The sequence below is a fragment of the Phocoena phocoena genome, chromosome 4, assembly GCF_963924675.1.
Source record: "Phocoena phocoena chromosome 4, mPhoPho1.1, whole genome shotgun sequence".
NCBI lineage: Eukaryota > Metazoa > Chordata > Mammalia > Artiodactyla > Phocoenidae > Phocoena > Phocoena phocoena.
The window spans coordinates 90409794-90427758 of NC_089222.1; the positions used below are offsets into that span (position 1 = coordinate 90409794).

Consider the following 17965-nt stretch of genomic DNA (forward strand, 5'->3'; position numbering starts at 1 on the left):
ATATATGTATATGTATAGCTGATTCACTTTGTTATAAAGCAGAAACTAACACACCATTGTAAAGCAATGATGCTCCAATAAAGATGTTTAAAAAAAAAAACCAAAAACAAATAGGGGCCATTTATAATGAACGGGGGAAAAAAAATTCTTACTGAATTTCTTCCTTCCTTCCTTCTTCCCTCCCTCCCTTTCTTTCCGTTCTTTCTCTCTTTTTTTTTTTTTTACTGCCTCACGAAGACCCTCATGACATTATGGCCTTCTAGAAAGTCTCTTTTTGTAGCTTTAGCTACTGAACTTATTGAGAGAAACTGAGTTTTACTTTTTGGTTCAGTGTACAATCTTAACATTTGTGGGCACGGTTAATGAGGGATTTAAATGTCTGGATCTCAGTTCTCAAAGGATGGAGACAGGGAGGGGGTAAAGTCCAAGGTTCAGAGTTTTTCCAGGTAGAGACCAATGATAGGAGGGGGCTTTACAGTCAAGCCAAAGAAGTTAGTATACAGAAGAGTGCTCTCAAATAGGTGTCATATGAGCGGGTGGGGGACAGTAGCAGAAGCACCACTAAATTAGTACAGCCAGTTGGTTTGGTTGGGCTTCACAAGCTTTGAGGGGCCTGGGTGAGGAAAGAGGCTTTCAAGCAGAGGGAAATACAACATGCTCTAGCTGGAATAGTGTTTTCCCTTAGGATGTTACTTTGACTTTCTGACCAGTGACTGACAAAATCTTCCTGAAGAAAGGAGTTGGCAAAGGATAGAAACAGGAAGGAAGAGAAAGTTAGAGGTGGGGCATATATATAGGGAGCTATGGCCCCTACGCAGGTCCAGGATAGGGTCTAGGTTCCTGTGTGTGACAGTAGACTGCAGACCACTGGAAGCCATGAATTCCATTCTGCAGTTGCCCTGGGCTTTATGGAAGTTTCTGTGTCTAGGGCTGTGGGGCTGTGCTTACATGGATGAGGGCCCCACCTACCATCCTTTAGGAACACACACCTAACATCCGTCCTGCCCTAGGAGAAAGGAGGATGCTCTTGTTATATTCAGGTGGATCCAACTTGGCCTTTGCATCAGGACACATTTTCACTAATGACACTAGGGATCCAGAAACAAGTCACTGATCAAGGAGTGAAGCCAGAGTGCTGCATTCCTGAACAGTAAGTTCTGACTACCAGATCTGCACAGTGTCTGGGTTGGCAAGCTTGCACGAGCCTGGGAACGGGACAGAAGCAAGCCAGACCTCAGGGTTGTACAAATATTATGAGGTTGAAAAGGCCGTTCATCCAGTGATCTGGATGGATGTCAGTCTCATACTGCCATGGCCTACAGTATAGTCCCTAGAAAATGGGATTCTCCAACCATCTTCTTGCCTTCTATCAGTGTTCGTCCGGACGTATGTAAGATCCTCATCCTTGATGTTGGGGAGCCTTAAATTTGAATCCTGGTTTCTTACTCACTAGTTCTGAGATTCAGGCATGTCAATTGTTCCCTAAGACATGGTAGTATGGAAAAAATTATATATCAATATGCCTGTGTATATCTGAATAAATGTGTGCATATTATTAAAAAATGTATGGATATGACATGTCAATGATTGGGACATTGCTTCAAGTGAGCCAGGCCTTCTTGATGATAATAATAGCCACTATTTATGAGTCATTATTATATTTTACACAGTCACCTAAGTGCTTTGTATACATTAGCTCCTTAGACAAACTTACAAGGCTGGTATTATTTTTAATTTTTTTTTTTTTTTTAAAACGCTAAACTGAAAAAGAGAAACTGAGTAACACTCAAAATCACAAAGACAATTACACAGCTACTAAGGACAGGGCTCCCTGATTTGGAAGCTCTTGCTTTTAATCACGGTGTATATATATACTCACACATACATATGTACATACTTACATACATAACACACACACTTTGTAATATTCACTACATATACACACACACAGACACCCACACACGCTTTGCTGCTCTCCGCACTATGCGCCTGGAGAGATTTGCCTGGTTGTGTTGCAGCAGAGTTTGGATGTACAGCTCTGCATTATCATTTTCTTTATTTTTTCTTGGCTAATTTTTGTTCTGCCTCTAAGTGTATCATCATTATTAATTTTCATGAGTTACATGTGATCAAAAAGGAGATAATCTGATTGAGTGTACTAAGGCTTTAAGGTGCATCCACCTCTATAATTAGGCATCAATAGAAAATTTAAATTTCCCAGAAACCATCTCCCTAATGAACATGTAGAACCTTTTAGTACTTGAAATCATCATACTGTTATCAACTGAACACTCTGAAAGCCAGATGAATTAATAAATAAGCTCCTTTCTGTACCAGCTTGAATTTTTTTGTGGTGATTGTTTTATAAAAATATTCAGTGGGAAAAGAATTGTACACAACACAAGGCTTTAACTGGAACAAAAGGAGCTCCTCATTTACCAATTTTCTCTTTTGCCTTTGGCAGCATGTCATATGTTTTCTCACATTTCACCAGTGAAAACAGATTTCTTGTCTTCTTTATGTTTTCTTCCCTGTACTGCACTATTCTATTGTCTGGTCCACATATTAGTCCTTGTGTTTACTAGACTTTAAATTCCTCCAGGCATGAAGATTGTGGCTGGCCATGTACAGTGTGGAGGGGACCATGTTCTTTACACTCACGATTGTTCACCAGACTTGCCTTGCTTGTCACAGATAAGAGAGCAGTCAGGCCCTTTGAAGTGTGTGGAGTGTTCCCTCCACTTGGTTCACTTTGAACATGACATCATCCTTATCCCTTCCTACACTGCTAAATGGGCCTCTTCTATTAGTTTCATGTTATAAATTAATAAACAATAGTCATTCTTATTATCCTTTTTTATCACCCAATTATGCTCAGTTTAACATTTTCCTATCTTGCATTATGTTTTGTTTTATGTGTATTAATTTATTTAATCCCCAAATGTAGTAACTCCTTTGAAAACAGATTGAATTTTCCACAGTGTCCAACGTGTATTAGTAGATTTTCAAAAATAATTTTAGTTAAATTGAAAGGGATTAATGTAAAAAGCAGTGAATAGTACTACTGGATGTTAAAGTGTTTTCAAATAATGGGGTGCAACTGAGTTGTGTGAATAAATCAGAGGTAAATAAGGTAAACTGAGATCCAGATTGTTAAATTTTACCAAATGGTCCTAAACATTGAAGCAGTATCAAACCTCAGATCACTTTCAACAACAACAACAATAATAATAATATTTTTTATGCACTTACTATGTGCCAGGCACTGTCCTAAGGGCTCTGCATATGTTGACTCACTTAAACCTTACAACAACCCTATAAATAGATACTTTTATTATCCCCATTTTACAGATGAGAAAATTGAGGTATGCAGAGGTTAAGTAATTTGCCCAGCATTACATAACTCTTAAGTGGTAGAGCTGGGATTTGAATATTGGCAGTCTGGTCTCATAGTCCTTACTCACAAATGCTAACCTATAATGCCTTGTTTTAGTTTATCGTTGTATATGTAAACTCGATATAAGTCAGGCTTCATTTATTTCACCTCTACAAAAGTGCAAACATGCTTCATGTTATCTTAACTTTTAAAAATACCAAAAATAAATTTTAAAATGAAAGTCACTTTTTACAGGTTGCTGCCAGTTACTGAAGCAAAAGAAAAGACCACAAAAAAAAAAAAGAAAATTAGCAATTGAGGTCTATCAAAAACCAGGACCTGACTCCTGGTTTTAGAAAGTGGAGCCATGCCATTTCCATAGCCTTTCACTGGGTTGAAGGAGAGAGTTTCGCTCTACCTCAGGTAGGAGGCTTGCTCTTCTCCTTAGCCAAGACCAAGCTTATTATTAACTAGTTTACTCTTTAAAAAGAACAGCAGGATAACCAGGAACCTCTGTGTATCTCTGCTCATGTCTAGAAAGAGCAGAGTTATATTAACATAAGAAAGATTTTTCTTAAGGAAAAATTACCCTGTTGAGAAAGGATATGACCACGGAATGAAAAGGAAATGGCCCTTAGCTGGAGCTTTTCAAAGCTTGGTCGTCATATATGGAGACAGAGCTGATTTAGTGTTGTAGCTCAGCTAGTTGAACTCTATAAAAATTTCCAACTCAAACTTGTAGATATGGATATGGTTTCTGTAGGAATTCAACTGAAATGGGCATTATAGCCAAGAACCTATTACAGTCCTGGGTACAAACAATAGCTCTGGAAGATCTTCAGGTTACTTATTTCTTGAATCCCCAAGAAGAGAGATAATGTTAATAAAGACAAATTCCTGATTTTATTAGCAAGTTTGGAGGTGGAACTATGAATAAAAGCTCCAAGGGAAGAAGGGGTGTTCTTGGTAAGAAAAGACTCCCCTTGAATGGTAGCACTTGGTTCTTGAGTCCCTCCAAAATACACAGTATACATTTCGATACTCCAGACACCAGGTTATTCCTATAGTTCTGTGCTGAGGACATCGTTGAAGGACCTTTTTTGAATTAGAGGATCACTGTTTCTGTCTTAAAGGAAACCTGAAGTTTGAGGGTGGAGAGAAGTTTGATTATATATACCCTCCTCAGGAACAAAAGAAGGTGTCATTGAAGAATTGCATCGAAGAAAGGGACTCAAGACAATAAATGAAGGAATTTTTAAAGAGTTCTTAAGCATCTACATTCAGCCCCCACATTTATGATTTTTGGTAGCTTACAGTTTTTAAGAGGATCTAACAGTTTTTCTGGATTATTTTTTCAGGAAAAGGAAAATGCGGAGGTCTGTGCGTTTGTGCTTAGAGACTACAGGAGCAGGATAATTTGTCTTCCTCTCCAGTCAGTCTCGTGGGACAGAATCCCCAAGGGAAGAGCCATTTAGCAGAAGTGAGATGGAGGAGAGAGTACAAAGGTGGATACTAAGGTCTTGGAGGGAGAGGGGCAAAGGAGAGTACAGGTGGGCGTGGACATGAGGATCCTTAACAATTAGGGAACCAGAGACGTTCAAAAGAGGAATAAGTCCTCAATCAAAGAGCTTCCATAAAGATGACATGAAGTTTTGTATATGAAGCCTATAGCAACACTTAGCACATTTCCAGCACTTTATAAAGAATGGATGAATTTGACCAGGGTGCTCAATACCGTCAGAAAATACTCAGTTCCCCAACATATAGTGCAGTTGGCCTGGCATTCTTTCTTCACAGGCTGTACCCGCCTGCCCCGCACAGCTAGCTGACTCCTACCCTTCCTTTGGGGCTTCCCAAATACGAATTTGGGCCCCTCCTCTAGGTAGCCATGGTGCTGCATTCCCATTCTACCTTCTGTCACTGGAATAGTTTGCTTCCTTGTCTGCGTTCCCTACTAGGCTGAATTCAGTGTAATTAGAATGTATTGGGTTCCTAGCATGGGGCACAATGCCAGGCTCTGGAAGGTGCACTAGATAAAGGCTTTGTTTTAGTAGCATTCAGGGAATGTCTGTGGAATTAATGAGCTTGAGGATATTGAGAAAATACAACATGATGAGCTACTTGTGACAAGTGATTCCAATAAAACCTTTACATAAAGTGTTTCACTATAAAATAATCTCTCCTTCTCTCTGTGTGTCTTTGTCTCTTTACCTGTCTTTAGAAATAATAGTACACACATGTGAGACATTATTCAGACTATAATGGTGTTTCATGTAAATTTTGATGTAGAGATTTCACAGACTGAGAATAATCCAGAACTGATTCAGAACTTTGTCTCTCCCCAACCTGCCCCTTCACCCTTTCCCACTCCCCACCAAATGCCACCACCTCCGAATATTTGTTTTTCTAGAAATACTTCCTTGGAAGATTGCTGATTAGCTCTAAATCTAAACCCCACAGAATTTATACCCACCATGAAAAGGACCAACACTCAGGACCAGTACAGGGGTTTCAACCCTGTATTGGAGGAAGGGAGGCTGGATTTAGGGGAGGAAAGAGGTGGTTTGTATTTAAAAATACCTCTCACCACTTCTCCTCCACGAAACCTACCGTAAACTTGACCACAGGCTTCCTTTCCCAGGGACTCCACTTGAAGCTTTTCTTTCTATGCCATCTGATTTCTGCTCAGCTCAAATACCCAGAAGCCCTTTCTCATCCTGCCTCTTCCCTACTCATCTTCTTACCAGCCAGGCAAATAATTCTGAGGACTCTGTGTGTGTGTGTGTGTGTGTGTGTGTGTGTGTGTGTGTGTGTGTGTGTTAACATTTGATGTTGTGAAATGCTGAGGATTTTTAACTTTTTGGATTGAATCTCCTTAAAATTACAAATGAATATTGCCACAAATAATATAATTAAAATACTAGGAATGTAAATTATATAAGAAATAGCTGTTTTATCCTTTGTGTGCCATGTTATTTTATAATTGAAAAATTTTATAAGTCCCTTGGGTAATATACATGAAGTTCTTGGAACACTTCAACATAAAACACTCTATATACTTTTAAGATGTGGTAACTGTAAATTTCTAGATTTCATATTCTCCCAGGAGTGAAATGTATGTCATCTAGGGGATTAATCCTAGAAAAGCCATCACACTAGAAGGGTGGGGTGCTCCTGCCTTTTGACGAAATGAAGCACCTGTCAGAACAATGACCATGGCTGTCTGGAAAGAGCAGGGTCCATGTATGATTTCTAGGGGTAGTCCCAGAGGCCCCGATGAAAGAATTACTCCAAAGAGTTAAGTTCTTTGGTTTTCTTAGGGAAAAGTCAGTAAGCCTGTAGTCAGCCTCTTTTCCTCCGAGAATTTTGCAATGCTGACTTAGCTGTCTGCCAAGGAGAAATTCAGGTAGGTGCAAGGCTTTCCTGCACTGCTTGGTTATGGATGGGCATTGTGAGCTCATGCTTGCTTGCTTTAATAAACGTTTTATTTGAAGATAAATGTACAGAGATATCCCCTGTACCCTTTACCCAGTTTCTCCCAATGGTAACATTTTGCAAAACTATAGAACAATACGGAAATTAGGATATTGACATTGACACAATCAAGGTACAGAAGACTTCCATCACCACAAGGATTCTTCCTGTTGCCCTTTTATAGCCATGGCCACCTCCCTTTCCCCAGTCAATGCCTTTTGAAGAACACTTTGATGCCACTTATAAAAACAAACTATTTGGCAGGCACAAATGTTCGTCTTTGCCAAGATATTTAACAAAACCCAGGAGATAGAGCCAGTTCGGACAGTTGAGCGCTGCCTCTCTTTTCCTGGTATATTCTCATCTCTGCTGTGCTTATATTCCTAGGGAGATTCTTCTGTATTTTTTCCCCGAGTATTGTCTACCATCAGAATTTGGCCACACGTCTCTGGAGGAACTTACAGCAAGTTTGGAGGCAAGCTGACTTTTTTTGAACTTTGAGGGAATGACAGAACACCCTGAATTGAATCTTCAGTGAAGAAAAATGTAAAGGGTTACCAATGAGAGGACCTAGAATAGCTTAAGTGAATGAGCATGGGGATCTTTGTACTAAGTGGGTAACTCGGAATTAAAGCTGCATGGGAAACCAGCATGGCCAAGGTTTAAATAAACTCTGGGAAGATTGTACAGACTGAGAGTAGTCAGTCTCTGAGATGAAAAGAGACAGGATATAGTCCTTAACTTCTCTCCCTGCACCAAAAATAGTTCCTATCCCTTAGATACGCTTCCTCAGCTACCTTTTATGAGGAACTGAGGTGAAGATTGGGTTAGAATCACTAAGACATCACAGGGAAAGATGAAGAAAATTGCATTTACCAAATCTCATCTCAGAGGCCATACTATATATGATGGGAAGGAAAACTTTGATCAGCAGCTACCTGGGGTGCACAGGGTGAGCCTGGCACTGGCCCACAGTGGGCGGTCCCTGAGCTGCTGAGTCACAGCAGGCTGTGGGGAAGCTGAGTGAGGGGTGCAGGCCTCAGGCCACCGGAGCTGCTCACGGGACTGGAAGAACCCTGCCAGGTACAGGAGGGTGGGGGCCTTCTTCGCCACCCTCGTGCTCGGTGTTGCTTGTGGAAGGGATGGATACACGTGAAAAGCTATCAGTGAAAAGAGCACCACATGATTAATTTGCAGAGGTGCCATATGTCTTCATCTGATCCTGGATGAATTCCTACATCATTGTTTCTGCTTCTTCACCATCTACTCTCACCTCATTCTTTCCCGTGGGGCTTCTGACTCAACAGCGTCACTGGGACTGTCTTGTCAAACCACCAGTGACCACTGTGCTGACAAGTGCAGTAGTCACTTATCTTACCTGACCTCTTCAGCCCAGCTGACCACTCTTTCTTTCTTGAAGCACTTTCTTTATGTGGCTTCCATGACAACACACTTCTCATTTTCCTGCTTCCCTCCCTCCCATCCTCTGCGCTGGCAGCTCCTTCTCTGTTTGGTTTCTAAATGTCGGTGTGTCTGAGGGCTTGTTCCTGGACCACTTTCTTCTCTCTATTAAATGTTGTTTCTAGGTGACCTCAGCTAGTCTCTGACTTTAAATACTATCCCACATGCCAGTGACTCTCCCCGGTCTATTTCTGTGGCGTCCCCATCCAAGATATCTAGACTCCAACGGCTTTATTATTTATCATTTACTTTTCCTTCACCTTGATTTTCTTTTTCATCTGAAAAATTTTAAAACCATGTTGTATAATATAATTAGACCCTGGCTTAAAAGACCCACAGCACCAATGTTGGCAAGTTCTAGGCTTTGATGCTTTTTTATGCTAGGTACTTGCATGTTATAACTCTATTGTAGACTGCTCATTCCCTAAAAGTTAATATCCTGTTCTGTTATCATTTATGAAAACAGCTGGAGCAATGCCCAGAGCAGACAAACAAGAAGCTGAAAATGTGTTTCAACCAGGTAAGCTTCCTTTCAACGTAATCATTTATATTCTAAATGATCCTGTATTCCAAAGGAGAAATAATATACATTTCCAAATGTTAGGTTTGAAAGGAAATCAAATTTGCATTTACTTATCAAGACTTAGATTAATCTGTAGCATATCCGATGCCACAAAGCAACATCTTTTTGAATTTTAAAGATGCAAATGTTTCCAAACCATAAAGGTTATGAAACACTTGGAGTAGGACTATATTTTGAACAGGAAACATGACATTCTGAGTCTTTAAGTAATAGGTTCACTGGATCCTCGAGACACTGTGCTAAATCAGAAATCTTTTGTACAAAAGTCTTTAATTATTTTGGACAATTTGATATCTCTCTGGGATTTTTAAATTCTATCAACAGTTTTTTTAAGTTTATGATTTTTCTATTTTAAAAGCAGCTATAAAATAATGCTAATAAAAGAAAGTAAAAGGAATTTTAAGAAATTCATCCATAGTCCCAAACCATTCCAAGATCACTGGTATTTTTTGGTGTGTTTCATTACAACCTTTCTCTCTCTCTGGGTAGATGGTTTTTTGTTTTTTGTTGTTGTTTTTTTTTTTTTTACAGTTTTCTTATAATACTGTGTATCTAGTTCTTAAAGATTTCCTTGGTGGTGGCAGGGAAGAGTCCATAGTCTTTCAGTTCTACTAGAGAAATATCTCAAAAAATCATATGCCCTCAACTTCCTTAAATCACGGTCAAGGGAACTGAGACTCCAAGATGTGAACCTGGCCCAACTAACACAGGGCATTAGCATTGGAGCCAGTACAGCCACTGAGGTTCCCAGATACTTCATGGAGGCCACAACAGTCTAGAACTTTTCACGCCACCAGGATCAATATTGAGATGCTTAGGTCTCTGCTGACACTTCACCTGTTTGCTCAAACAGGTGCACCAGCTCTGTCACTAGCACATATACTAGCATCTTCTTCCAAGTGCTTATGCTTACAGCCATCTTCTGGAAAACTCTCATAATAATATGCAAGACTGGGAGATGAATGATGCTCCCTGGAATTGTGCACAGCACAGCTGTAAGCACAGGCGCCGCCTCATCTCTTTTGTGGGGAATGGAATATATTTGAATACTCATGTTTCATAAATGAAATAGAATTGGGACGTAAGTTCCCCAAAGTATATAACTAGGCAAACTTGAAATGAAAATTAGAACCTAAACTAGATTTCTTCTTAGAAAGGCTGTGTCACCAAGTGTTTGGATTTTAGGGTGTGCCTAAATGTAATACCCCTGTTGATATATTTTCCTCTGATATTTCTGCCTGAGTGCCTACTGGCCTGTGATAAGCAACTGGGAATGAAGGAATATTGTGGTTCTTAATTTCTCATCATTGTTCAACTGAAAAGTGAATTTATTTTCTGAGCAGCATTTTGTTGAAAAAGCAGTAGTTGAACATTTTCGGTGTGAAGACTTAGTTGTCATTTCCTAATTAGAGTAAAAGACAGCTTTTATCCAACATATTTTTGACCCTATTCTAGCACTATTATTATTATTATTTTACTAGTATTATTTTCATCAGCAAATCTAACACTGTGGGGGCTTCCCTGGTGGCACAGTGGTTGAGAGTCCGCCTGCCGATGCAGGGGACACGGGTTCGTGCCCCAGTCCGGGAAGATCCCACATGCCGCGGAGCGGCTAGGCCCGTTAGCCATGGCCGCTGAGCCTGCGCGTCCGGAGCCTGTGCTCTGCAACGGGAGAGGCCACAACAGTGAGAGGCCCGTGTACCGCAAAAAAAAAAAAAAAAAAAAAAAAAAATCTAACACTGTGATTGATTAAGAGCCACTAGCTCCAGGCACTAAACTAGGCCTTTTATATATGTTACCTCATTTAATTCTCACAACTCTGGGATGTACAGGTGCCACTCTCTCCATGTTAGTAATGAGGAAATGGAGAACCAGAAAGATAACCTTCCAATGTCGTGATGCAAGTAAGTAGTAGATTCAGGATTGGAACCCAGATTTGTGCCACTCCAAAGCTCTTTTCACTACCTCACTTTATACCATCTCATTCTTATCCAGACTGTAATACTTCATCCTTATGATAAAGTTTGCAAGTATTACTTGCAGTAGGTATACTACAGCTTCTCAGCCTATTGGCATAAAAGAATGATTGTTTACTTACTAGAGACCTTGATATTACATGGTGAGATGTATATGGGGAGATGCTGACAGTAAAATATGGTGTGGGGAGGGCATGTGGTAGGCAGGTTGTTTACTTTCCCACCAGGAATTGTCCCAACTCTGTCTGTGGCAGCCAGCTTGACAAATCACCAGCCGGGTTCCTGGACCTCTTGACACATCCTTACCTTCTGGTTAGGGAACTCTGATTTAACTATTTACACGAAAAAACTTAGAAACTTGCTAAGAATTAGTTTATCATACATCTTAGCGTATCCAAGCTTATACATGTCCTTCATGTCTGTTTCTAAATGGTATTTTTTCAGTGTCTACACTCAGTAATGGAGCCAAGTTGTTGGGTCTTGGAGGCCAGACTGAATAAATGTTTATTCAAGGTGTTAGCATAGATGATGAGTAGAATCCTCGTAATGTTCAGGGCAAGTGGGGTTCAAAGAATCAAAGCAAGATAAACAGTCAAGAGACCATGAGTTCCTGTTGAAATGGAGATGTTGCAAGCAAAATACAGAACAATTGGAATCACGATTTTCTTCACATGAAACTGGTCTTAAGGACTTTATTAATGATTAGTGGCTTTAAGTGGATGGTTATAAAAACTATTGAAATCATTTATTGAAATCCATGTAGGGTTAACTCTATGTACCTTGCTTTAAGGTGTGTACCTTTAATAAAGGGAGGACCCTTTGTAAAGCACAAACTTTTTTGGTCACCTCGCCCTGACCACATCAGCAGTGTCCATAACTATTAGAGTAGCAGATGATTCATGACAGCATTGGTGGTCCTTTGCAACCCAACCTGAACCACCATCTTTTATTCTTTCCTCTTGCAAGCCATCTGCTCCATCCAAAGTGGAGTTGCTCCAACCTACTAGACTGGCCTGCCTCTGAGCGTTTCCCCGTGCTGTCCCCCCGAATACTCTTCTCCACTCTCCCAGTCCACGGTTGGCCTCTGGAAATCCTGCCCACCCTTTGTACAGCCTGATCAATGCTACCTTCTACATCAAGCCTACCTCAGTCTCTCCGTGTGAAATTAATCTTGACTTCTGTGTTCTGAGAGGACCTTAAAACTCTACTTTAGCATTAATTAAATTTTCTGCCTTGCATTACAGTAGTTTCCTGTATTTTATTTTCTCCCCAACTAGATTATCGAATCCTTGAAATTAGCAATCCTCTCATATCCTAGCAACATCAGTAAGTAGCTTTGAATGCATCTGGACTTTACTATTGTGCATTGACTCAAAGTTGATTGTTTTTGCTGTAGTGTCTGCCCACACAAACACATGCATCTTCTTGTAAGTAGGGTGCAAAATCTATAGATTTTGTAGTCCTGCCTTACTTTGTGCAAACTTATTAGGATTCTGGAGCTCCAGAGCTGCCAGAACTCTGACTTTTTAAATTCAAGGCAGAAAATTAAAATCTCAGTTGAATATCCTTTCTTTCAAATCCTAATTCCATTCTGAATTAATGGGGTTTGGAAGAATTCCATTTTTGATTTGCCGCAAATACCTCTACAAGAGTGAGTTTAACCAGCAGAACTAAGCCTCTCATCCTGTTACAGTTCTATACTCACCTTAATTAAAATGTTAAAACAACCAGAAGTCCTTTTATATTGAGCTTTAAAAGTTGTCAAAAGTGTTACCTTTTATAGAAACCTCATTGAGATGTTAGCCTGAGAAAGGAAGAAGCATAAGTCAGGAAACTGGCTAAACTGGCCGCTAGTGCTTGAAGGAAATACAGTTTGCTGGTTACAAAATAGTGAACGTTGAGAGACTGAATATGATTTTGAATGTAGCATGCTGTACAAACATTCTTTTTTTCACTTTTGATTTTTATTTTATTTATTTTCTTATACAGCAGGTTCTTATTAGTTATCTATTTTATACATATTAGTGTATACATGTCAATCCCAATCTCCCAGTTCATCCCACCAACACCACCAACACCCCTGCCGCTTTCCCCCCTTGGTGTCCATACGTTTGTTCCCTACATCTGCGTCTCAATTTCTGCCCTGCAAACTGGTGCATCTGTACTATTTTTCTAGGTTCCACAAATATGCGTTAATATACGATAATTGTTTTTCTCTTTCTGACTTACTTCACTCTGTATGACAGTCTCTGTATCCATCCACGTCTCTACAAATGTCCCAATTTCATTCCTTTTTATGGCTGAGTAATATTCCATTGTATATATGTACCACATCTGCTTTATCCAGTCGTCTGTCGATGGGCATTTAGGTTGCTTCCATGACCTGGCTATTGAAAATAGTACTGCAGTGAACAGTGGGGTGCATGTGTCTTTTTGGATTAGGGTTTTCTCTGGGTAGACGCCCAGTAGTGGGATTGATGGGTCATATGGTAGTTCTATTTTTAGTTTTTTAAGGAACGTCCATACTGTTCTCCATAATGGCTGTATCAATTTACATTCCCACCAACAGTGCAAGAGGGTTCCCTTTTCTCCACACCCTCTCCAGCATTTGTTGTTTGTAGATTTTCTGATGATGCCCATTCTAACTGGGGTGAGGTGATACCTCATTGTAGTTTTGATTTGCATTTCTCTAATGATGAGTGACGTTGAGCAGCTTTTCATGTGCTTCTTGGCCATCTGTATGTCTTCTTTGGAGGAATGTCTATTTAGGTCTTCTGCCCATTTTTGGATTGGGTTGTTTGTTTTTTTAATATTGAGCTGCATGAGCTGTTTATATATTTTGGAGATCAATCCTTTGTCCGTTGATTCGTTTGCAAATATTTTCTCCCATTCTAAGGGGTGTCTTTTCGTTTTGTTTACGGTTTCCTTTGCTGTGCAAAAGCTTTGAAGTTTCATCGGGTCCCATTTGTTTGTTTTTATTTCCATTACTCTAGGAGGTGGGTCAAAAAAGATCTTGCTGTGATTTATCTCAAAGAGTGTTCTTCCTATGTTTTCCTCTAAGAGTTTTATAATGTCCGGTCTTACATTGAGGTCTCTAATCCATTTTGAGTTTCTTTTTGTGTATGGTGTTAGGGAGTGTTCTAATTTCATTCCTTTACATGTAGCTGTCCGTTTTTCCCAGCACCACTTATTGAGGGATGTTATCAAAATGGTATCATACAGTAGGTGTCACTTTATCATTGGCTTTATTCACTCAGCATAATGTCCTTCAGATCCATTAAGTATATCAATCGTGTGTTTCTTTTTATTGCTGATGAGCAATACTGTTCTTTTTCTAGGTAATATTGTTTTTCATATTTTTAATTTTATTTGTTTTGGTTTGTTTTATTATTGTTGTTGCTTTTTACAAGAAAGTGTTTCCTGGCTATTGTTTAGGATGGCAAAAGCTATAAGATTCTAAATTTCTGAAAACTAAGAACTATTATTGGCTGCTGACATCTGAACTGTCCATGACTCTGTCCTCATTATTCCAGCTGTGTTGAATTATTTACCCTACCCTACCTTCAGGCCGTGGGAGAACTCACTTCCTGGGTTCGACAGAAGCCTCCACGGGAAGAACCTATGAAGCTTCTTGGAGGAGGTGGTTATTGCCTTAGTTTTAAGCCATCAACTTCTTGTAGGTTGAATTGAGCATGTTCAAAAAAGGATGCCCCTCCAAGATCTCAGAATGTAGCCTGCATTTCAAGGCAGGTTTGGCCCTCGTATTTGAAGTCCCTTTGCTGTGAATTCTGAACATCTGCTGTCCTAACTCTTCACTATTTAGTGCCATGTGGCAGGTGTTAGAAATAGAGAGGTGTACAAAACCGAAATTTTTTTTTACATTGAGGTTACATTCCCAAGGGAAAGATAGATAACAAACACTTAAATAAAACATAAATAAACATACAATGTGACGTGCCATAAAATAATTGTGCAAGGCCAGGGGATAGACAGTGATGGTGTGTTGGGGAAGGGGAGGCTATTTCAGATACAGAGAGCAAGGAATATCTGAGCCATGTTTTCATATTGGTTGAGACCAACAGTGAGCCTTGTGTATATCTGGAGCTGAATCTGCTGAACAAAGAGAGCAGCAAGGGCAAAGGGCCTGTGGCAGGAGGGAGCTTGATGTATACCTGGAAGGGCGAGGCCTAGAACTCAGGAAATGAGGTAAGAATAGGCAGAGCCAGGTCAAGGATTTCAGAGTCTAATTCCTTGTGCCCTCACACAAACATCCAGGCAGTGTAAGTCTCGAAAGAAATCTAAGATTTCTTTACGTGGCAATCTACAGATTTCACAATTAAGTCTCACCTTTAATACAACATATGATATATATGTGTGAATGTATGTGTGTATATATATAAATGCACACATATGTGGCCATTATTTACTACTGTGGAGTGGTATTTGGGTCCCTGCTCCCAAATATTCCTCTCAGTTAATAGCACATGAATAGTATACATAACTGGAGGTAAATTAGTGATGTCAATCCAACTCAAATACCTTAAGTCAGGACTTTAATGCTCTTCTATTTAATGGAGACTCCACACCCACCTCTCAACTCTAATAATATCTGTGCCTTACTTGGGGCACAATACATTTTCTCCCATAAAGATACAATATTTGCGTACTTGTATTATCTCATTCTGTAGACTAGAAGCTTCTTGAGGGCAAAGACTGAATCTTACATATCTCTGCATCACCTATAATAAAGTTCAGTGCCTCGAATTTAGGAAGTAGTTGGTGAACGTCTGTTAAACAGAATTCAGTATACTCAGGGGGTTTTGTTTGTTTGTTTAAAGAATTTTATAGAAAAAGGAGAAATGTGTGAGGTCAATGAGTGCTTAAAGGGGATGATGTGGCAGTGTTGGGGAAGGGCCTGCATGTATTAGTGAGTGTAGTGGAGGAGGGTGAAGGGGGACAGGGTGGACCCAGAAGACAAACGAGGCTACCTTACAATTTTCCTGGCAACCCAGCATATTAGAATACAGAAATCTTCTTATTGCTGAAACATGCAAATGTTTATCAAAACAGGATTTGCCCTGTATCTCTTTTCTCAGAATATCCCCCGGCCCTCTCAAAATGTTGATACAGGCAATTAATGTCATCTTGAAATTGAAGCATTTGGCCACTCCATTACTTCTTTCTATTCTGTGAGTGTCTCAGGTGCAACACAAGCTCTTGGAAAATAACCAAGACTCTTGAATTAGCAAAGGTCACATGTGTTAGTATATAACCGTACTCTTTACATCAGATTAGGGAACCCAAGGAGAGTGGCAGACTAGGAATTCCTCTTACTGTAGCTTCTGTGCTTTTCAGATGCTACAGACTTGAGTTATAAATCACACATTTAAAGCCCCAAGTGGCTGGACACTCTGTCGTCATCTATGAGTTACTGGTGCTGTGGCGAGTAGTCACAGGCACCTGTCCCCTTTGTGCCTTGAAGACTACGGTAGCCCTGGTAGGAGAACAAATTCAAGCATTACTAGGTTTCTTCTTTATTCCAAAGCAAGGGTTTCTGAGCTGACCTTGGCGTGCCTCTTTATACTATAGTTACTGGACTATTGTGCATTTTTCCTTCTTTCTCTTCCTCTTCCATCAGATTGTTAGTTCCTTAAGGGATCAACATATCTTAAATGTAGACCACCCATAGTACATATGTACAGAGTTGACACATGGTATATATGTGTAGGATTGGAATATGATATTCTGCTATTAGGGAGGAAAGTAATATTTTAAGAATATACTAAAACTGTTTTTAAAACATTCCCAGATCCATAATGTTTACATGGTCCAATATGAAAAAAAACTAAAGGAAACCATGCAATCCATTATCTATGATGCAAACAGAAGAGGAGTGGTTAATGAAGTATCCCTGGGACAATGTGAAAAAAAAAGAAAAATCACTGAAGACAAACTGAATAATCTTCGTGTGAAACTGACAGTATTATTGCAGAAACTTCAGCTGGTAAGAAATGAAATTTTACTTGAGTAATAGGAACACACATTGTGTAGAGAGCACTGGGCTAGCTTCCTCTCCTAATGTCGTCATCCACTTATGACTTTGGACGAGTCACTTAACCGAGCCCCAACTCTCTCTTAATGGATATTGAAATCACAAATAAATGAACTTTGAAAGTATAAATCAGAACACTGTTTTAAAGGCCTATTATATTTTCCCTTTGAAAAATCAGACGCTTTGCTTGTGCTGTTGGTATAGTTCGATCATGCTGTCTCCTCAGTAGCATATTTCCAGTAGGAAATTTTTTCCTAATTTTTTCAGACAACAAAATATTTTAATTTTTATCCTAATACAGAGGTTAAAAAAACAGACTCTTCTAATCTTAGAGGAAAATATCATGTAACAATGAATTACTGTTCTTCTTGTTTATTTATATATTTGAATGCATAAAGAATTGGGCTTCTATGATAGATTGAGCCAGTGAGGAAATACCCATCTTCTACTATAGCATATACAAATGCTGGGGAGAAAACATCAAAAATTAAAGTATATATATCCAATGTTGAAAAGTCTTTCTGTAGATGCTAGAAATAAATTGAGAAATCAACAGTGAGCCCAGGAACTATGACTGTGTTTCTCAGCTTTCCTTGGGGTATAAACGAAGGTTGTTCAGTGGGACTCCTAGGAAAGCTCCCTAAGAGGGGGTCAGAGAGCTCTCTGGGGGCCTGCAAAGGCAGGTCTGTGTCTGGAGCAACTTGGCATCATACACTCAGCACCCAGCACTTTGTGTTGCTTCCCCAGCACTGGTGATGGACACCTGGGCACTCTCTGGGCTGCCTCAAGACTACCCTTTGGCTCAGTTTATTGTCATGGTAAACTGGAAGCTCCTTAGATATCATCTAGCCTGCTTTAAAAAAGTATATGGAAATAGGGTCTGACGGGGAGAAAATTGTCTCAGGACCCAGACAAAACTCAGACATAGGCCCTGAGTCTGGAACAGGAGACAGGTCCTTCCTGGGCCATGCAGGGAGAGAGGGCAGGAGCTGTCTCCCCGAGAAACCTGCCTGGAGGCCTGGAGGACGGCTTTGCCCAGGAAG

At 39.9% G+C, this 17965-nt stretch overlaps 1 protein-coding gene across 1 annotated transcript in view; it reads left to right on the forward strand.

Annotated features, from left to right (window-relative positions):
- MORC1 (MORC family CW-type zinc finger 1) overlaps nucleotides 1-17965 on the forward strand; it is a 184931-nt gene that overhangs the window by 151413 nt on the left and 15553 nt on the right. The window contains 3 exon segments of the mRNA XM_065875870.1: nucleotides 7238-7325; nucleotides 8778-8831; nucleotides 16680-16874. Of these exon segments, the coding sequence (XP_065731942.1) occupies nucleotides 7238-7325; nucleotides 8778-8831; nucleotides 16680-16874 (337 nt within the window).